This window comes from Halyomorpha halys, unplaced genomic scaffold (assembly GCF_000696795.3).
Source record: "Halyomorpha halys isolate HHAL.00 unplaced genomic scaffold, Hhal_1.1 Scaffold494.1, whole genome shotgun sequence".
NCBI classification, from domain to species: domain Eukaryota; kingdom Metazoa; phylum Arthropoda; class Insecta; order Hemiptera; family Pentatomidae; genus Halyomorpha; species Halyomorpha halys.
Window position 1 is genome coordinate 1,348,334 of NW_027110283.1, and position 19,195 is coordinate 1,367,528.

At 28.2% G+C, this 19,195-nt stretch overlaps 2 protein-coding genes across 4 annotated transcripts in view; one reads left to right on the forward strand and one right to left on the reverse strand.

Moving 5' to 3' along the window:
• LOC106683549 (uncharacterized) overlaps positions 1-8,671 on the forward strand; it is a 209,374-nt gene extending 200,703 nt beyond the window's left edge. Inside the window, exons 3-9 of the mRNA XM_014425079.2 lie at positions 3,463-3,570; positions 3,745-3,833; positions 4,529-4,599; positions 4,687-4,764; positions 5,602-5,715; positions 6,274-6,417; positions 6,776-8,671. Of these exons, the coding sequence (XP_014280565.1) occupies positions 3,463-3,570; positions 3,745-3,833; positions 4,529-4,599; positions 4,687-4,764; positions 5,602-5,715; positions 6,274-6,417; positions 6,776-6,808 (637 nt within the window). The 3' untranslated portion in view covers positions 6,809-8,671. The remainder of the gene's footprint in view (positions 1-3,462; positions 3,571-3,744; positions 3,834-4,528; positions 4,600-4,686; positions 4,765-5,601; positions 5,716-6,273; positions 6,418-6,775) is intronic.
• A 3,382-nt stretch (positions 8,672-12,053) lies between these two features.
• Usp10 (ubiquitin specific protease 10) overlaps positions 12,054-19,195 on the reverse strand; it is a 36,081-nt gene continuing 28,939 nt past the window's right edge. For all 3 annotated transcript variants that reach the window (XM_014425080.2, XM_014425081.3, XM_067048442.1), the window contains exons 11-12: positions 18,680-18,887; positions 12,054-15,730 (exon numbers count right to left, since the gene is read on the reverse strand). In XM_014425080.2, coding sequence (XP_014280566.1) covers positions 15,727-15,730; positions 18,680-18,887 — 212 coding nt within the window. In that variant the 3' untranslated portion in view covers positions 12,054-15,726. The remainder of the gene's footprint in view (positions 15,731-18,679; positions 18,888-19,195) is intronic.

Here is a 19,195-nt window from a genome sequence, read left to right on the forward strand (position 1 = left end):
TGTAGCTCGTTTATAAGTAATTTTTTTCAGTCTCCTCTACTCGCTATTAGTAAATGTTTTCGAGCTAAGGCAAGAAAATCTCTATATATGGGATAAAATATAAATTCATTACTCTTAATGAAGGGTTCGGGAAAAAAATGGGACAAAGGAATATGTATACTAGGGAGAAGTTGAAGTAGTATATATATTCCATTTCTTGGGATATGCTCGTACTCATTATGTAATAATCATACTTTCTGAAGGGTACGAAAAAATGGGATAAAAGCGGCTGAGGGAGGAAAGATACCCTTTAATTATTTTGGATGTTATGATCACCCTTGGAGATTGTAACTTCGTCCTACATCAACCAATACTCGTTATAAGTAAATGGTGTGACTGTGAGTGAGTTGAGGCGTCAGTTTAGCAACCTCATGACTGTGATGGCACCGGTAATATCCCGGTCTGGGGGAGAAGAGGTTGACTTTTATTTCGTGTCTGTTCTACGCCATGAAAACTCAACCCTTCCACTCTGGTTAGAATAGATGTTACCTATATTTTAAAAATGAGATAAGAAAGGATGATTTTCGCTAACTTTGCAATGTAGCTTGATAAAGGGAAATTTCATCAAATATTGCTCTACTCGCTATCAGTAAACACTTTCATGGAAAGATAAAGGGCCGCCCAATCATGGGATATTCGGGACGAGAAGGGAAGGGAAGATTCCCTCTAATTAGTTTTGGCGTTATTATCTACGCTTCAAATTGTAACGTTGCATGTTTGTGATGTTTTCTGTGAATGCAGTAAAACAATATAAACAACGTTACAAAATCGAAAGTCTGTTTGTACAATCTGCTGAGACTTTACAAAAATGTATTATTAAGTATTGTGGGTACAGTATAACCCTCTGTCTATTTTTAAGGTTTATAAATACAAAGGTTATGATTAAAGCTTTAATATTATAAAAAATTCTTACACAATTGAAAGGTTTGCAAAAATAAATGTAATTCAAATGCTGCACCATATTTCATCAATATTTCTTTATTTTCCTTTACAACATTTTGGCTCTTCATGAAGTCTACAGTTCATTATTTTTATCAATATCTAACTGAACCATGTTTACGCTATATAACCTACTCTTTATTCTAATTCCATTTAGTGATAGTCAACTTCAAAACATGTAATCCTGTTATAATTATTCATTCAAAACTTCCATTTCTCCAATTTCCGTAAGGGAATATTTTTAAAAAATAGTATTTTTCTCTGACCCAATTTATTTATTTTTAATTTCTGTGATATCAATAGATTTTCAATTGTAAAGATGATTATAGCTTCTATAATTTATAAATAGTCTTAGAAGTCACAGCCCTGTATATGTTTTAGTAGTACATATATATATATATATATATATATATACATATATATATTTAATAGAATAAAAGATTTACGACACCTTTTCCGCATTTAGCATAAACTTTAAACCGCTGGCTTATACCCAGTGACTAACTGTATCTAATTGCTCGAAGGAACAACAAAGATCACGTACCCCTCAACTCATTGGCAAAGGCAGTTAGTACGTTGTATCTGATCCCGTCCGGCTGAGTGCCAACTTACTGTCAGTACGCGGGACGCAAGCCAGTTGTTTGCCCGGGTTATTTTCCTGGGGTTTACAATCTTAGCGCCAAATGTTTTGCCTTCCACATTTTTTTTTTTTTCCTATTGTAACTTAACCCTATTTCTTTAATTAGAGATATTGGTGATCCTGCGGTTCATTTAACTGGAGAATGCCAAATCTCGCAACCATAGCAGATTTTACCTGAAGTCAATTGGGAGAATATTACTTCAGTGTAGGGCATATATTCTCATTTGTGATTTACACACAAGGTTGAATGTTATAATAGAATATATTTTTATACATAATTTCTCTGATTTAATTTAATTTAAAGCAGTTGTAGCTAACTTATAATTTACGTCATTGCCAAGTAATGACGAAACAGCTTTAGGTCATCTCCTGTATTTATAAATCCCTTAATGTTTTTTTTTTTTTCATGACGGCGCTACAACCCCGTAACAGGTTCTGGTCATGGTGTCCCAGCACGATCACCTCTTTAAAGTTGGTCCTCCATCCTCTAAATGTATTCTTAAAAATTATTGATTATAGGGGTAATTGTCAGAACTCTTGGAGTGGCTAACAGAACTCAAAAAAAACTTTTAATCGAAAATTTACACTCTGAGAAGTAGTGAAAATTAAAAATTCTTTAAATTCTGGTAAACCCCCCTCAGAATTCCAGAGCCCTCAATAATTATTGATTATTAAATTATTAATATAACTTAATAGAGAAAACTAACAGGTTTCCCAGTATCAGTTACTGACACAGTCCTTAGAGAGAGTATGTTCTTGAAGGCTGAGGCCAAAGGTTGAAGGACAACTTGAAGAAGCGACAAGGAAGAGGTGAAGGATGGCTTCCTATGACCAATAAGTGAAAGTAAAAAACTAAAAATATATTTAAGGGGAATGAGGAAACTGATTGAATGCTCACATGAGATTTTATCAAAGGTGGATATGAAGTAAAATTGTCTACATTTCAGTACTACTATTGAGGTTGTGATTTAGTCCACTTTTTGGTTTCATCATTTTAGATCTTCTGTTTAGACTGCAGTTCAGGACTGAACTGAGAATTGTTTAAAATATAACTTTCGCTGCTCTGACTTTAACCTCTCCCTTTATAGCATTGGAAATGATCCATAACCCATAACTAAGGATAGAGATTCATTTTTTTAGTTTATTAAGATTACACTTTTTTTTAGGGACAGTGGTCCATAGTCTGTCTACTGAAATCCTTTGTCTTATGCTTGCAATCATCAGTGATCTTAGTCAACATTTGTCCCTCGGTACGTTCATTTTTCTATCAGACTCCAACTGTGTCGGGCACTATCCATTAAATGATTTTTTTTTTATTTGTAGTACATCCATCATTGGATGTTCATGTTACAAGGTGAATTTTAGGAGAGAAGAGAGTTTAAGGATGAGGAGAAAGAACACAAACAATAAAGATGACTGGTGGTCAATGGACCATTGCTGCTTCAGTCGCCTTCTACAACAAGCAGTGAATACTGAGGTCCTATTCTGCCCCTTAAGTTACATGCGAGAGGGCTTTCTTATTGACAAATATTTAATGATTTGTCTTTAAAATATAAACAAAATTATGCTGAATATTAAGCTATTGATAATGTTATTGAGGTTGATTATTTTAAGTTCTCAATAAAAATATTTAACAAAATTAAAAATTTGTTTCTTGTCCTTTTTCTATTATTAATACTTATAAAACATCAGTAGAAACAATCTTTCAAAACAGATATACTGTCCATAGAATGACAATGGATACATGTTATTAGGTGAGAGAAAGTTCTTTGAATGTTTCTTTGCAGACTCAACCTTTACTAAAGGTGAATTCAACATTTTAATATTATTTTTATTTTTTACAGGGGCAAAAATTCACTTGAGACCATCTGCCTTCTTTTAGCTTACAAAATAAAGTATCCAAACAACTTTTTCCTCCTCCGTGGTAATCATGAATGTGCATCTATAAATAGGTATGTTTTTTAACATATTATGTATTATTTTTAAAAATCAATCATTATTAATTTAATTATTTCAAATTCAATGTAACACTTAACTAAGTGAGATTATGATTGATTTGTTTAAATTTACAATAAATTTATAATCTTTTTTTTTCTAACTAAAATATAATTTAATTTCTGATGCAGGGTTTATGGTTTTTATGATGAGTGCAAAAGAAGATATTCAGTAAAACTATGGAAAACCTTCACTGATTTATTCAATTGTTTACCTATTGGTAAGATCTGGTAGAATATTATACTTGGTATTATAGCATTAATAGTCATTATAAGTTTATCAATTTAATTAAAATAAAATATATGATATTTAATTATATAAGTAATGAGAAGTTATTCTGTAAATTTATTTGCAAATTCTCTCAATTATAGTTTATTAATGCAGAGGTATTATTCCAATTGGGTTCATCCATGCATTTTCATGATTACATATATGAGCCAAGATGTCAATTTGAAAATGTTATAAATATTTTTCCAGAATTATGATTTAGGTTTAATATGCTATTTCAAGTCTAACAATAGAAAATCTTGTCAAATTAAATCAATTTTAACTTAAAAACCTACTGAATTACTACTTTTAGGAATTGACCTTCAACCATATGTTCTCCCTTTTAACTATAAAATTACTGAAATCACATTAACATTTTCAAAATTTTAATTTGTATCATCCACTAATTATGGTTGTATTTTTAATACTAATAATACTATTTGTTCTATACATTATCAATAAAATCGTAAAATCTTGGAACGCCAATTAATATGTAAATTCAGTAATAATTCAGTTTATTTTAAAGATAACTCATGCTTTAAAACTGGAAGATTTCAGCAATGGCTTAGGTCCAGATAATTTTATCAGTTTTCATACAAAATTCTTAATATTATTAGTACATTCAAAAAACATTTCTTTGTTTTACAGCTGCTCTAATCGAAGGCACAATATTTTGCATGCATGGTGGACTTTCACCACAGCTTGTCGACTTGAACCAGGTATTGAATATAACTATAATTATAAAATAAAAATTTACTTAAAAAGTTATTTGAATGTAATTGATTATTTTTTCATTTTTTTTATAGATCAAAAAAATTCAAAGACCATTGGATGTTCCAGAAAGCGGACTGGTGTGTGACCTATTATGGGGAGACCCTGATGAGGTACATTTTAACGTGCTCTTTAAGTAACACTATTCAAATGCATTTATAATATTATTATAATTTATAACTTTGAGAGTTTTCATGTTAATTATATTAGAATCAGCAATTTATAAAATATCTCATCTCCAAAAAAGTTAACTTACAATTTTTACAACTCGAGAAAACTGTCCTAAGGCATTATTATAACATCTATTTACAAGTTTTCTATTTTTACGAATCCATTTAGGCTTCTACTACGTGTGATGTTTTACTACAAATGGACAAGGTTTGCCCTAACCAGATAATCTTAGCAAACCCAGCTGTGGAAAAAAAGGGGATGAGATGTTTCTCAAAAGACCGATTATTTTATTCTTTGAAAAATTCAAACCATAAAATTGCCTTCTTTTTTTTTGAAAAACATAACTCATTTTTAATTAATTCAATTTTGTGTTAGAAAAAGTGTTAAAAATAAAATGAAATGTCTAAAACAAAAAAAAAATTTTAAATTCTGATAATAATAAGATATCGATATGTATTAGAATTAGTAGTTTTCCTAGCTATTTAAATTATTATAAATAATTCATAAGTGGTTAAGGCACATCTAAATTATTAAATATAAAATAATACCAAATTGTGAGGCCATTATGTTCTGTTCAAAACCAAAACTGATATTTTACTTGAAATTTTGCAAGGTTATTTCAGGCCAAAACCTGAAATTGATGATATTTACACAATTTTTTTTTAATTTCCTATAAAAATCTTTAAAAAATTATATTTAATAAAATTTGAAAACCTCATTTATTTAAGCTTTATTTATGCATTATAAATGGATATTTATGAAAATCTCTTTTATTTCAGCGTGTGGTAGGCTGGGGACAAAATGATAGGGGAGTGAGCTATGTTTTTGGTTCAGATGTTGTTCGTGGATTTCTAAGAAGGCATGGAGTTTCGTTAATTGTAAGAGCACATCAGGTAAGATTACTCTATAAAAAATTATCAATCACTATCTTTTAAGTTTTTATCTAACTTCTCAATATTCATTACAGTATTTGGAAAAACTGAAATTAAATTTTTTTTAATTTAAAATTTTTCTTTAATCTAATTTCTAAATTACTGCCTAAAAAATATAGAAGCTCTGAACTAATGAGTTTCTTACAATGAGCAAAAAGAATATCTATTAAATATATTTGAAAAATTATATGACAATTAAACATAATAGTATAAAGCAGAAGAAAATTTAAAATTGTATGTACATTTTTATCTGACATTCCAGAATGACAATTTATTCATCAACTATATAACAAACTGATCCCCTATTAATGGAAATAATAGTAGCATAAAAAAGATTTTCAGACTAATCTTTTCTTACAATATTAAAAACGTTAACAATGCCTGGAATAAGTTTCCTACTATTTTCAATCATCATATAATTATTATTGTATGACTATCATAATTGCATTATATAAATCTTATGTTCAAACCTCAACATAAATTATCATATTTATTTTGAAAATTAATTTTTTTTTTTAGGTTGTGGAAGACGGATACCAATTCTTTTCACAACGAGCGTTACTGACACTTTTTTCTGCTGCTAATTACTGTGGTGAATTTGACAACGCAGGGGCAGTAATGTCAGTGTCAGAAGACCTCACTTGCTGTTTTAGTATTTTACCTGTAAGCCTTAATTTTACTTTAACATATCGCAATAAAATATGATTCAATATTTCATTAAAGATATACTTTAACAATAAACTGGTTTAAGACTAACATATTATTTTTTCATAATAGGTTTAATCTATTTAAAATTAACTTTTCTGTTTTATATTATTGTACAGTTATTAAGGCATAAAATAACATGGCATATGAATCGATCATTATTATTAGTTCAACAAAAATGTTAAGTAATATATGATATGTTATTACAGATTATTGATGATTTTCAAATTTCTGAAAAAAATATATTTATTTTTGTTAACATATATTGCGATTTCTATTTTACATATTATTAATGCAACTGAAAATCTTTTAACAGCCTGAAAAAAAGAAGATGCTGAAAGTAAAATGAAGAATTATGAGCTTTAATCAGAATGATAAGACTTCACTACTTACGCACAAGTTTACCTTTCTTCCTGTGGAATTCGAATTCGAATTCATAAATTTTAACAAAATAATTTTGTTAAAATGTCTTTGAAAGGTTTACTAATCAAATATTGTGATTAAGCTATTAAAAACACTAAATATGTTGAAAGAATTATGAAATTTTAATATTTTAAATAAAGCATGGTAATTGTTCATTTAATACAGTGGTTCCCAACCAGTCATCCACGGAGCGCATATTTTGTACAGACATACTGTTAGAATTGTTTTATTGCTTACTAATGTTTGAGTGTTGAATGGTTTTAGTAGAAAATGCCTTAAAATGTCCTTTTAAGCAATCTAATCTTCAAATTCTTTCCTGACGAGACTTTCCTTTTGCTCCAAGGTGGTAAGAGGGATGGTCCTCACTTGGTTCAATTTCTGATTTAGTAGTCCGCAGCCTTCAATGGCTTGGGGATCACTGATTTAATACCATTAGAGATTATAATTTCTATAAGTTATTGCTTTTACCATTAGTTGTAAATTTTAATACGTATTAGCTTCAATACCTCTTGTCAAATGATGTTTAAAACCAAAATTGTAAAGAAAGTCTAATATTAAAATTTTAAGTTCATAATTGTCAATGACTCTTTATCCAGAAGTCTTATATGTAAGTAATGGAGTTTGAATTATTAAAATTGTTCTATGTAAATATTAATAATGTAGCTTATGTTAGTAATGAACTTAAATGATCTTTTGTAGGGTTTATGAGATTAATAAAGTTCATTCAATCAAAATTCATAAATTACAAACATGAAATACTCGGAATGTGAATTTATTTAGAAAAATAAATTCACTATTAAAATGTAAAATTATCAACTAACAGTTGAATACCAAGCTTCATTTGTAAGCAACATTCTGTCATTAAAATTATTTAAGAACTTCTAATTTGGCCATTTATCTTCTTTGGACCATGAAGGGACATTCTTCACCAAACCATAATTAAGTATTTATATACTTCCTAGTCAGGAATTATCCTCTTTAATTTTATTCCTGATGCTCAAAGTCAATTTATCCCTACTGTCACAATTCTCCACCAATGTTTTCAGAATTTCAATTGATAATTCTTTTCTGAGCATTTTTTTTTTTGTTTGGATTTTTTATAAAAAATGGATTTCAGTTCCTCTTGGATAAAGTTCTTGGAAGACTTTTCTTATCTCTGGTTTAAAAATAATTTATAGTTTTATATCGAATAGGAGTTTGATTATTAAAATCAAAACTTATTATAGATAATACAAAAATGACAATTTTAATCAGTTTCCATACAATACTTAAGACTAACACAATTACAATTTGAATAAGCTATGCTTTTTTTCATCATGAAAAGTTAAAGTCTTTTCTTATTCAGATAAATTTTTATGGAATGGTAATCTACAGTGCCATCCTAATTGAAAAGATATTGTCTCTTCTATGAGATCTTTTTTTTAAGTCATATGATTGGAAAAGTATTGGTATAAACAAAATTAAAACAATAAACAAATTATAACAGTTGTGCAATGATTAATATATGGTTCTTAACCATTAATATTTTAAAAATAATAACTTTATTTAAGCTAAGTAAAACTGTTTCTGATTTCGTGATTTATGTGAATAAGACATGTATATATAGCAGTAAGATTTGTTATGTGTGTATATAAATATATATTTAGGTTTAACATGTTTTTCTATTGTAAATAGTTTAGTTGATGTAAATTGTTCATATTTATTATTTTAAGTCAACATTCTTCGATTGTTATTTGTTTCATATGTGGAATAAATGTACAAGTGATTGAAATAAATGTATATTGCAAACCTATCAGTCTATATTTAATTCTCTTCCTGAACACATTAAACACAAAAATTAATTATCCTCTAGAAAGTAGCAAGAAAATGGATAAACCTACATAAAAAAGTTGAAGGAATTTGTTTAACTACAGAACCCATCAGTTTTATTAATTACAACTCTGTTAAAACTTATTAGAACTTTTAATGAAATATTTAAGAACACTTGCAAATTTTTTATGTAATATGAAATGAAATTAATGGGATTACCTATTATTCAGTTTAAATTAAGAATTCACATTGTTTTATATAGAGTGGTTTCTTTAATGTTGGGGACAAATTTTGAACTCTTTTAAGCAGCATAGGGAATTTGAAATTGGAATAATTGACATCGATATGTTTTATTAATTTCCTAAAATAATGTTCATAGAGCTTTATTTTCAGTTTGGCAACTAATCCAATTTCTACGACTCAAGTCTTGTGATTAAAGAAATTGAGGAATAACATTTACATACCAATAAAACTTATCGAAATTCACTCACTGACAGGTAATTATATAATGAAGGAGAAGCAAAAAAATCTCATGGTGGCATATATTTTTTAAGACTCTTTTTTTTATATTGGTCACAATTCAGAAAAAAGAAAATCTTTTAACTTATAGATCCTTTCTTGCATTTTTCTGGGAACTTTATTTTCAAATGATTTTAAGTCTAATGAAAAGGCCTTAAGAAAATAGAATTTCGCAGTGAACTGAAGTTTAATCATATTTTGCATCAGCCCCAAATAGAACGTCGTAATGCAAACTCTGATCATTTTATATACATACAGTTAAAAAGCACATGAAATTAATCCACTGTCCCTTCATAAAGAAAGCAATCTTTGTGACAACCCAACAGTTTAACATTTAGACAGGAACATCCACCTCACGGCGGATATGATTCTAATTTGTGTCACTTTGGCGTAGTTTGAAGTCAGCATGCTAGGAGAGTTTCTGTTGACAACTAGTCTTAACATACAGAAGGTTTTATTCCTAGTTTTGGGTCCCAGAAACCTACTGTGTAAATTACTGAAAATATGTTAATATATATACACTTCATGTTTTATTATACTCCCAGAAACCTATAGCAACATTTAAATGATCAATCGTGAACAGAACTCATAAAACGAGTTCTTTGTAGCACCAAAAAAGTGTTGACCATCTCTCTAGCGGATATTATAACTCCCAAAAAGACTGGCAGGTGGATGTTCCCTAGTACGCACTTAATAGGATGATCCCTTCTAAGTGTTAATCAGTCTAGGGTATCCGTCCTCTAATTCCAAACACCAAGCTGGGTCCTCGAATCGCCAAGCTCATACCATCTAATACTTCAGTTATGCTCACAAGTGAAACCATGATTTAAGCAGTTCAACCTGTATAAATGTATAAACAAGTGTTGTTAATAAAGGTATCAAAAATATGATTGCCTAAACAGCGAATTTATCATATAAGTGATTGAAATACCTCTACAGTTCTATTTACTCACATTATGATAAAAAAAAATTTTCAAAATACTAATTGAGCAAACAGATAAGACAAAAAAATATATTATCTTCTCAATAAATTAATCCCACAAAGTTGAAATTATCAATGGTGTTTTCTCTATGTTATAGATGTACAATAAGGCGGTTTAAAAAAAATTCTACTCTAAATGGTTTATAAAAAATTATTTCTAATACCAAAAAAAAAACATTATCTCTTCAAATAACATCTCTGAGAATATTACTATAACCACTCATTTGAAACTTAATGAAATTCTCTACAATACGTAACTAAAATGATCTAAATCAGACCAGTAATAGAATGAATTACTTTGTACTTGGATTCATCTTTATTTTATAAATATTCTGCACAGGTTGCAGTTCCCATGTAAACCGTTTATCTTAATCTTGGCATATAAAAGAAGAGATATCAATCACTTACCTAACATTGATCACATTATCTCCAAAATCACATACCTCAAGCTGTATGTATATGTGCAACAAGGCTGGGTTCAGAAAAATTTGGATTTGGAAAGCGGTTTGAAAATATGATCTCTGGAGTGTAAAAAAAATTATTAATTACTCAAAAACTATACCTCTCCTGGAACCATCATAGCCACCTAAACATCTAAATTGGACCAGTAAGAGCACTGGTAAAAACCTGTTTTATCTTAATCCTTTTGTTATTCTCTTCTTCATTACTAATTATAATTGCATAAAATATTTATTTCTAATTTGTCTTTTCAAATACATGTCTATAATTCACATATCACCAAAATTTTCGTTATTAAGGAGCATAAATTTATGTGACACATAAAGACTGTGTATTATATATTTATTCTTATTTTCATTATCAGGCTGCATACGATCTGATAGGTACACACCATATTTATCCAATGGTTTTTCCTCAAGTCATATAGATGTAAATTTATAATTTACACAAAGGTGTACATTTTTTTTTTGTACTTGTGCTCTCATATTTAGAAAATTTAGTCTAAATTATTTGTATCGAATTTCAGCTATCATTAACCCATAATTTGTTTATTAGAGTGTGAATTAATGGAAATTGATAAATAAAAATAACATTTCATTTGAAAGATTGAGATTGAGATTCCCTCAAATTTCATTTTCTAATTCCTGAAATAATAAAATTGTCAACAATTCGAAAAATCATGAAGTTTTAATTTCGACATTTGAGAATCACAGACATTCCTATCAACCTCAACTAAATCAGAGCCCAAGGGCATGGCCTTTTTTGGCTTCACTTGTGCTTTAACGTTATGCTACCCCACCCCACCTTGAATAAACTTCTAAAAGTCTAGGTTAAAATGAATAATCATTTTTAGATACTTTATTAATGGTAAACTTGTTAGTTATTATTAATAATAAATGGGTGATAAGTACCCACTGTTTATTAGTTCTCCTTCCCATTCAACTATTATCTACTATTATTATTATAAACTATTATCTTGACTATTTTACAATAAATACAAGGCAAGTGAAACAAATAAGGATTATAAATTAAAATAGAAAAAACTATATGTAGTCTACTTAAAAACCAATAGATATTCTTCTTCAGTGTTTGTAACAACTTACATTGAACATATTCACCTGATTTTGAACCAATTCCATATACATTTTTTTATTGTTTTTAAATCAGAACAAAAAATTTGATTGTGTCACCTGGTAAAGTTGGGTGTTAAAATTTATTTCAAGAACTCATCCTGTAGATGTTGTGTAGGTTTCATTGATAAATCATATAAACACATCAGATATAGTCTTCCAGGTATTGGAAAAATCTTATCACTTATTTTTTTTTCTCTGAAGTGTATTGGTTAGTATCTTGGAGTGATCATCAGGAAAGATAAGCGTGAATTTAAGAAATAAAAGGTATATTTATGAAAAGAAATTTTTATCATGTCAAAGAGGGTTTCAAACAAAATATAAAATAGGTGTCTTTACAAGACAGTGAGACTAGGGGGTTTTCACAATAAAAATAAAATAAGGGAAACACAAATTAAAAATAAATCAAATAACAAATATTGAAAATTTGGCACAATTTAGAAATGTAACATTAGATACATTTAAAATTTACCATTAAAACCCACAACTGCAATATAATTTTCAGATTTGTATTTACAGTTAAAACCTCTATGCATAGAACTTCCAACATTCATAAAAAAAATTCTTATTTTCAACTTCTATTAGAAAAAAATATTTTGCATGTCAAACAAAATACATGCATGCATGTACACTTTTAATGTAATGAAAATAAGACAAAAATATATTACATAAAAAAACAATAAACAATAAATTCTACTTTATCAAAGAATAAAGAAAGCACTACGTATATTCATTTATATGTAAATACTACATATATATTTTAATTAAATATATGAGTGCAAATTTCGTTAGGTTATAGGTCTAACCATTAATTAAATAATTAGTAAAACTGTACATACACACATTAATATAATTTTTTTTTCTAAATCTAAATATTTAACTTATTAATTTATTTTTTCAAGAAAATAAGTTCGATACATAGAGGTTCTCACATCCTTCAAGAGATAATAAATTCCATCAAGACAAATATAAAAATTTTTAAAAATGTGAAAATGCCAGTTTTTTTTTTTTGTTTTTTTAAAATACAAACAGAAATTTGATTAACACTATGAGCAACTGCAGTAAGATATAAATATATCTATACCGTTAATAGAAATAAACCAATATTATAAAGACCTTTTATTCTAAAACACAATATCACTGTAACTTTTCCTCACAACTCTTATAAAAGGGTAAGAACAAAAATATAATATATATTTATAAATGTATACATTATACATATAAAATAGCACAAGGACAGAATATATTACACTGTACAATGAGAGAAGGCTAAAACGAACAACACAACCCCCTTTGAAAACACTCAGCATACAAATACGATTAAGTGCACTTATAATTCCATTAAAACTCGTTACATTCTTTCAAAAATCTCTTTCTAGAAGCTTTTTATTTTTTTATATTACTTTTCCATTTTGATAGAAAGCCCCAGACTGATCTACTTATCTATTCTCCATATTATATTATTCTCAAATTTATAAATATATGTATATATATAGATACATTTATATGTATATATACACATATATTGCTGGATATTAAATTAAAAACTATTAATACAAATCATAAAACATATCTTGCCAAAATAAGGGCATGAACCATCCAAAATAGTACATATAATACATTATACTTTGATTTATCTTTTTACATTTATAAACTATTCATATATTAGTCAATCGAATCTACTAATACACAACTGTACATTAATAATAGTTAACGTTACTATTGCAAACTTAGTAGCGAAGGGAACAAACAGGAGAAAACTTTTAAAAAGTAACAGAACTATTTATCATATAATAGGAAAGTAAATCAATTTAAAAAAATTATTTTCAAAATTTGAGACATCGTAATAAATATAAATATAAAACAAAACTAATCTTTACCACAACTGACTAGGCACGACCAAAAAGCAACAGAAAATTTTTTAAAAAACCTACAATTAGGCCACAAAATATACCTAATATGTCAAGTCTTACCAGTTTTAAATTAAACATTTAAACATTCTATCTTACAAACAATTAAGCCTATCATATTTACAGTATATTATTAATTTATTTCAATTAAATATATTATATAACCTTTAAGTACAAATTCACAACATACAAGAAACAGACATATTAGGAGATCTTGTCCTGTTATAAATAAATTTATAACAGCTATATCACAATTTTATGATTTTACACTAACCGTAACAAAAAAAAAAAAAAATATACATAAATAAATAAATGTAAACATCAATATATACCAAAAGATAAAAGATTTCACCGATACGTCTAAAAGGATTCTTGTCTGTTGCAAATGTACAGTAATACTTAAAATTACTATTATTAATATATTAACATTGATAAATAACAGCACAGCGCAAAAGGCAATTATTCTAAACACATACAATAAAATTATAAATATATTTGCACAATGAGTCTGTAACAAGGATAACAGTCTCTTTTAATGTTATTAATTTGTAAAAAAAAAAACATATTATCTTCTCATTATTAAATTAGTGAAAAATATAGTATTTTATTGATAAGCTAAAAATAATAATGCATAACAAATAAGAAATAAAATTATCAACATCGAAACTTTTCGTCTTTTATTTCCAAAATAAAATTTGTGAAAATTTAAATATATCATAAAAAAGTGAGCGAGGAGTAGTATTAACTATGTATACATATGATCCTGATGCAAACTGAACAAAAATTGAGCTTAACATGCGGAAACTTAAAATTATATCTAACTGTAACAAAGTTACAACATATTGGTATAAAACTAAATGTATATTACTCTTTTACTTTCATCAGTCTGTAAGGTGACACATTAAAACAAATTTACATGTATATATATATATATTTTTTTTTTTAAAAAAGAGTTCAGATAACTATTAAAAAAAGTTTAGAAAATCATCTTCCTTTATCCCATATCCAAACCACATTTGTAGTCTTTTTGTTCTTAATAATTAAAAAACAAACTATAAATTCTAAATTCATAGTTATAACAAAAATTGATTAATCAATACATTCACTAAGTGCATATATTAGAATAAAAATAATAATTATTAGAGAAAAAAAAAACTAACAAGTAGAGGGCACAAACATAACAATTAAATCAGTGGCTCTTAAAATATATAGGAACCATTAGTAATTTATCAGTATTTAACATATGTGTATGTATACATAAATTGTTATAATATACATGCAGTACATGACAGGTGGGTAAGTGGCTAGAGATATAAATGAAATCCACATTTTTAAGCTTTAAAATTATGTTTTGCTATGCTTACAATTTCTATCAGCAGTTAAGAACCACTAATTTAAAAGACAAAACAAAAAAAAAATAAAATAATAAATTAAAACAATAAACTTGATATCTATAATCAAGGCAGCTTTGTGGTTCCCTATACCAACGGCAGATCATCAATACTGTTCCATATGATTATAATCAACAGAAATTCTAGAATTACTTTTAAAAGGACTAATCTAGGTAAAGCTTTTAAATTAGAATATTATTCCTAGATAATTTTATCTAAACTGTACGTCCCTAAGGATTTCATACATCAGTCCATATTTTCTAAAAAATGGAAACCGTAACATTGAATACTTGCCATTTGCAGAATAACAACAAGATACAGGAAACCACTAAATCAAATTTTAATTACTAAAAATAAAGCTATGACATACGCTAAAAAATATTAGTCACTATTCATGTTAAGTATATTACACAAATATAAATTCATAAATTTACTCAGACGATTCATTCATTTATATTTGGTAATAATTTAAAATTACTGTAAATCTCTTTTTTTTATATGTATTCATACATACACACATATATATATATTTTCATTAGGTTGCTGTTTATACATGCACATGTAAAATGTAACATACAAATAATTCCCAAAAAGCTTTTATCTTTAAGACATATATTACCATTAAGACCAAAGCACTTCCTCTTTTACCTGAAACAATAAATTAATTATTAGTTTATAGACCACTATGGGATTTGATATAAATCCAATTTATCAAACCAATGATAAAAAATAATAGAGGGATATAGTTCTAAATAAAATGATTAACCATTGAAAGTTATTATAACCTTCATTTATCATATTCCTCCTGATTTTGTGGACTGTTGTCAATAAAATGGAGAACATAACCAAAATAACAGAATAGTCATTTTTATTAGATATGCTGACATTTTGACCCAATCATGTGAAAATTATTAAGATAAAAGTTTCAAAATAGTATTTATAAAATAAGCAATGAAAAATGAAAAACTATAAATAAAAAATATTAAAAATAATAATATAATAGAAATAAAATAAAAATGAAAAATATAATAGACATAAGCATCTTTAACTCCTTCATACGAATAAGTGACACAATTATATAATTAACACTAATGCATTGCTGCTCCGCAAAAATAATATTAAAACTTTAACACTTAGTGAAATTGACTTTCTAGAGTTGGTGGTAAAAAAGTCAAAAATGACTTTACTAGATGTTTGTAAGTCAACAAAAAATGTTGATGTTAAGAACATAGTCAAGCTCAGTAAACATTCTCTATCCTTTAGTACAAAGGATTTAATTATATTATACTATAGTTTATAATGATAATATCCTGTTTAAAACTGTATTAAACGCTTATATTTTTATAAAGACTTTTTTTAACTTTATTTTTCGCCTCATGAAAAATCAAGAATATGGACTTACATCCTGTATACTAATCAGAACAGAATTGTACTTCATCAAATTCCTACTTTGGTAAGTACAGTGAAGTCTCAGTTAAAGAATATGGGGGGGGTACCAAAAATTCTTTGTATAAGTGAATATTTCGTGTGAGTGAATACGCAATACATATTATGTATGTATATTTTTGAGAATTTATTTCTCGTACATAGTAGGTACATATACCGTATGATGTATGCAGTTGAAAGAAAAACAAAGTAAAGTGAAAAAAAAAATTATTTATTGTATACAAATTCGGGATTAAAGATCATTAAATTTTTGACAAAAAAATTGCATTATTTTTGTATGTTTCATGTTGCTTTTGGCTGAATACATCATTCTTTTGCATTCTGTTAAGGTGTTAGATTCCTTCTCGCTAATTTCTTTCGCATATATAAACGTTTTACAACTTCAAATGCTTCAAGAGCTTCTGCAAAAGATGGAAAAGGCAAAGGATCTTCGTCATCTGAATTGGAATCGTACGAGCTCCCTTCGGTTGGGGTTGGGCAATTTCTGCGATTATGGCTTCGTCGCTTTGAGGCTGCCAGATTGTTGTAAAAAATATGTTGAGTGCACATATGTACATAGCTTCCATATTATGTTTAAAGCTTATCTGAAGAACATCAATGTTTTTTGCTTTTTTTCCTGCTTCTAGGAGTGATATTGTGTGTTGCAAAAGGTGTTTTCGGTAGTAAGCCTTCATTGTAGCAATTATGCCACGGTCAAGCGGCTGTAGGTGACTTGTACAATTTGCTGGAAAAAATTCAACATGAACATTTTTTAATTTGATTTCTGGCGGGTGGGTGGCACAACAATTCATTAAAAGAAGAATTCTTGTTTTTTTCTTTGCCCATTTTTGAATCTAACTGTTAAAGATACTGTTAGAAAATTTTTCTTGTCATCCATGCCTTTGAAACATCGGGGTTTCTGTGATTTTCCAATTATGAGGGGTCGCATTTTGTTTGTTCCATCAGCGTTCATTGTTAAAAGCAATTCGTTGTTTGCTTTTCTTTCCTCCGAAGCAGGGGTCGTTCTTCTTAGCCAATGTTACTGTCAGCTCATTTTTCCTGAAACCAAGCGAACAAAGCCTTTTCCCTTTTCCAAATCAACATACTGGCCACCTTGCGTTCAAGCTCTTTTTGCAGAGCTTGGCCCAGCCCTAATAAAGTTGGCTTCTATCTCCTCTCTTTTCTGAACAATTATTGCTAGGGTCGGCAACGGAAGTTATAATCTTTTCGCAATTTCAGTTTTCGTTACAATCGGATTGTCATCAACTTCTTTCAAAATTTTAATTTTGTCATCCACAGAAAGATTTTTTTTTGTTTATGATGGTAAAATTCGGTTTTTCACACACATTCCCTTCAGGCGTTAACGAGAGACTGACAGTTTTTATTTTGAATCGAAAGTAGGGAGTAAAATGTAAACATAAAGTCATTGGGACCGGATGTTATTCACGGAAAAATGTTGTTCACTGGTTCATTTTTCTCGGTATTTTTCGTCCTTTGTCTTGCCACGGAAGAAAAAAAAAATTCATAGAACTGAATAAAATTTACTAATATGTACATATAGTGGGTCCAAACTTTCCTTCAAATAACTGAATTTTTTGTATAACTAAGTTCGTATAAATGGATAATTACATACACATAATTAAGAGGTTTTCGCAGAGGATTGAGAAATTCTTCGCATAACTGAATGTTTTGTGTAAGTGAGATTTCACTGTATAATCATATCAAGTTACAAACATCAAATTAATGCATTTTTGAGCCTGCCAACGCAATAAGTCAATTTCACAAAGTTTACAGCTGAATCATTATTCTTGCAGTCAAGCAATATGTAGTAATTAGGTATGATTGTATCAATTACATATTTTATTTCTGTTATATTTTTTTTTTTAATTTTCATTACTTATTTTGTAACTTAATGTATTTGTGTGGAGCATGGTGACTCAGTGATAAGAGCCTCCTTGTACAACTGTTATTCCAAAAACAATACTTCCTTACAAAATACCAAACCCCTGACATTCCCTGGGTTGTAATGGTATTATGTATTTACGTAATCTTTGTTTCAATTTTAGCCCAGATGATGGTTCAAATGACTAGGTTGAAAAGTTTCCAAGTCTAAAAAAATGACTGTGTCCAGATTATTTTTTCCAATATTAGAATGATGAGAAATAAAATTACCTTGGTATCTGAGTATGCTGGCCGATGGTATCCGCCCTCCTGTAATAAAGGAGATATGGTACACGAGGTGGCCTAGGTTTCAGCATGATGCCTTCAGTCACTGTTTTCACAACAGCATCATCATAGCGGATCCAGCCACTAGAGCCGACATGAAAAGTATCAGCTAAGTAATGCCCTTTAGAAGCTTCTTTACCATCATGGTAAACCACTGAAAAATTACAAAATATTCATTAATTAAAAATTTAGAAATTATAATAACGCTGTAATATTCTTATTATATCATCTTGTTTAAGTAACATGACTCAAAATTAGCGTACATTAATCAGAACATCAAGCTCCAGCCACCTATGGGTAAACCACTTAACTAATAAGGGTACTGGACACTCCAGGAGAACAAAGTCCACTGAGAGAGAAACAGTATTAGTATATTTGATTCAGTTATTACAATTATTCAATAGATTTTTTCTTCAATTTATGTCCATTTTTCTTTCCAATTAATTTCAAATACAGCCCACT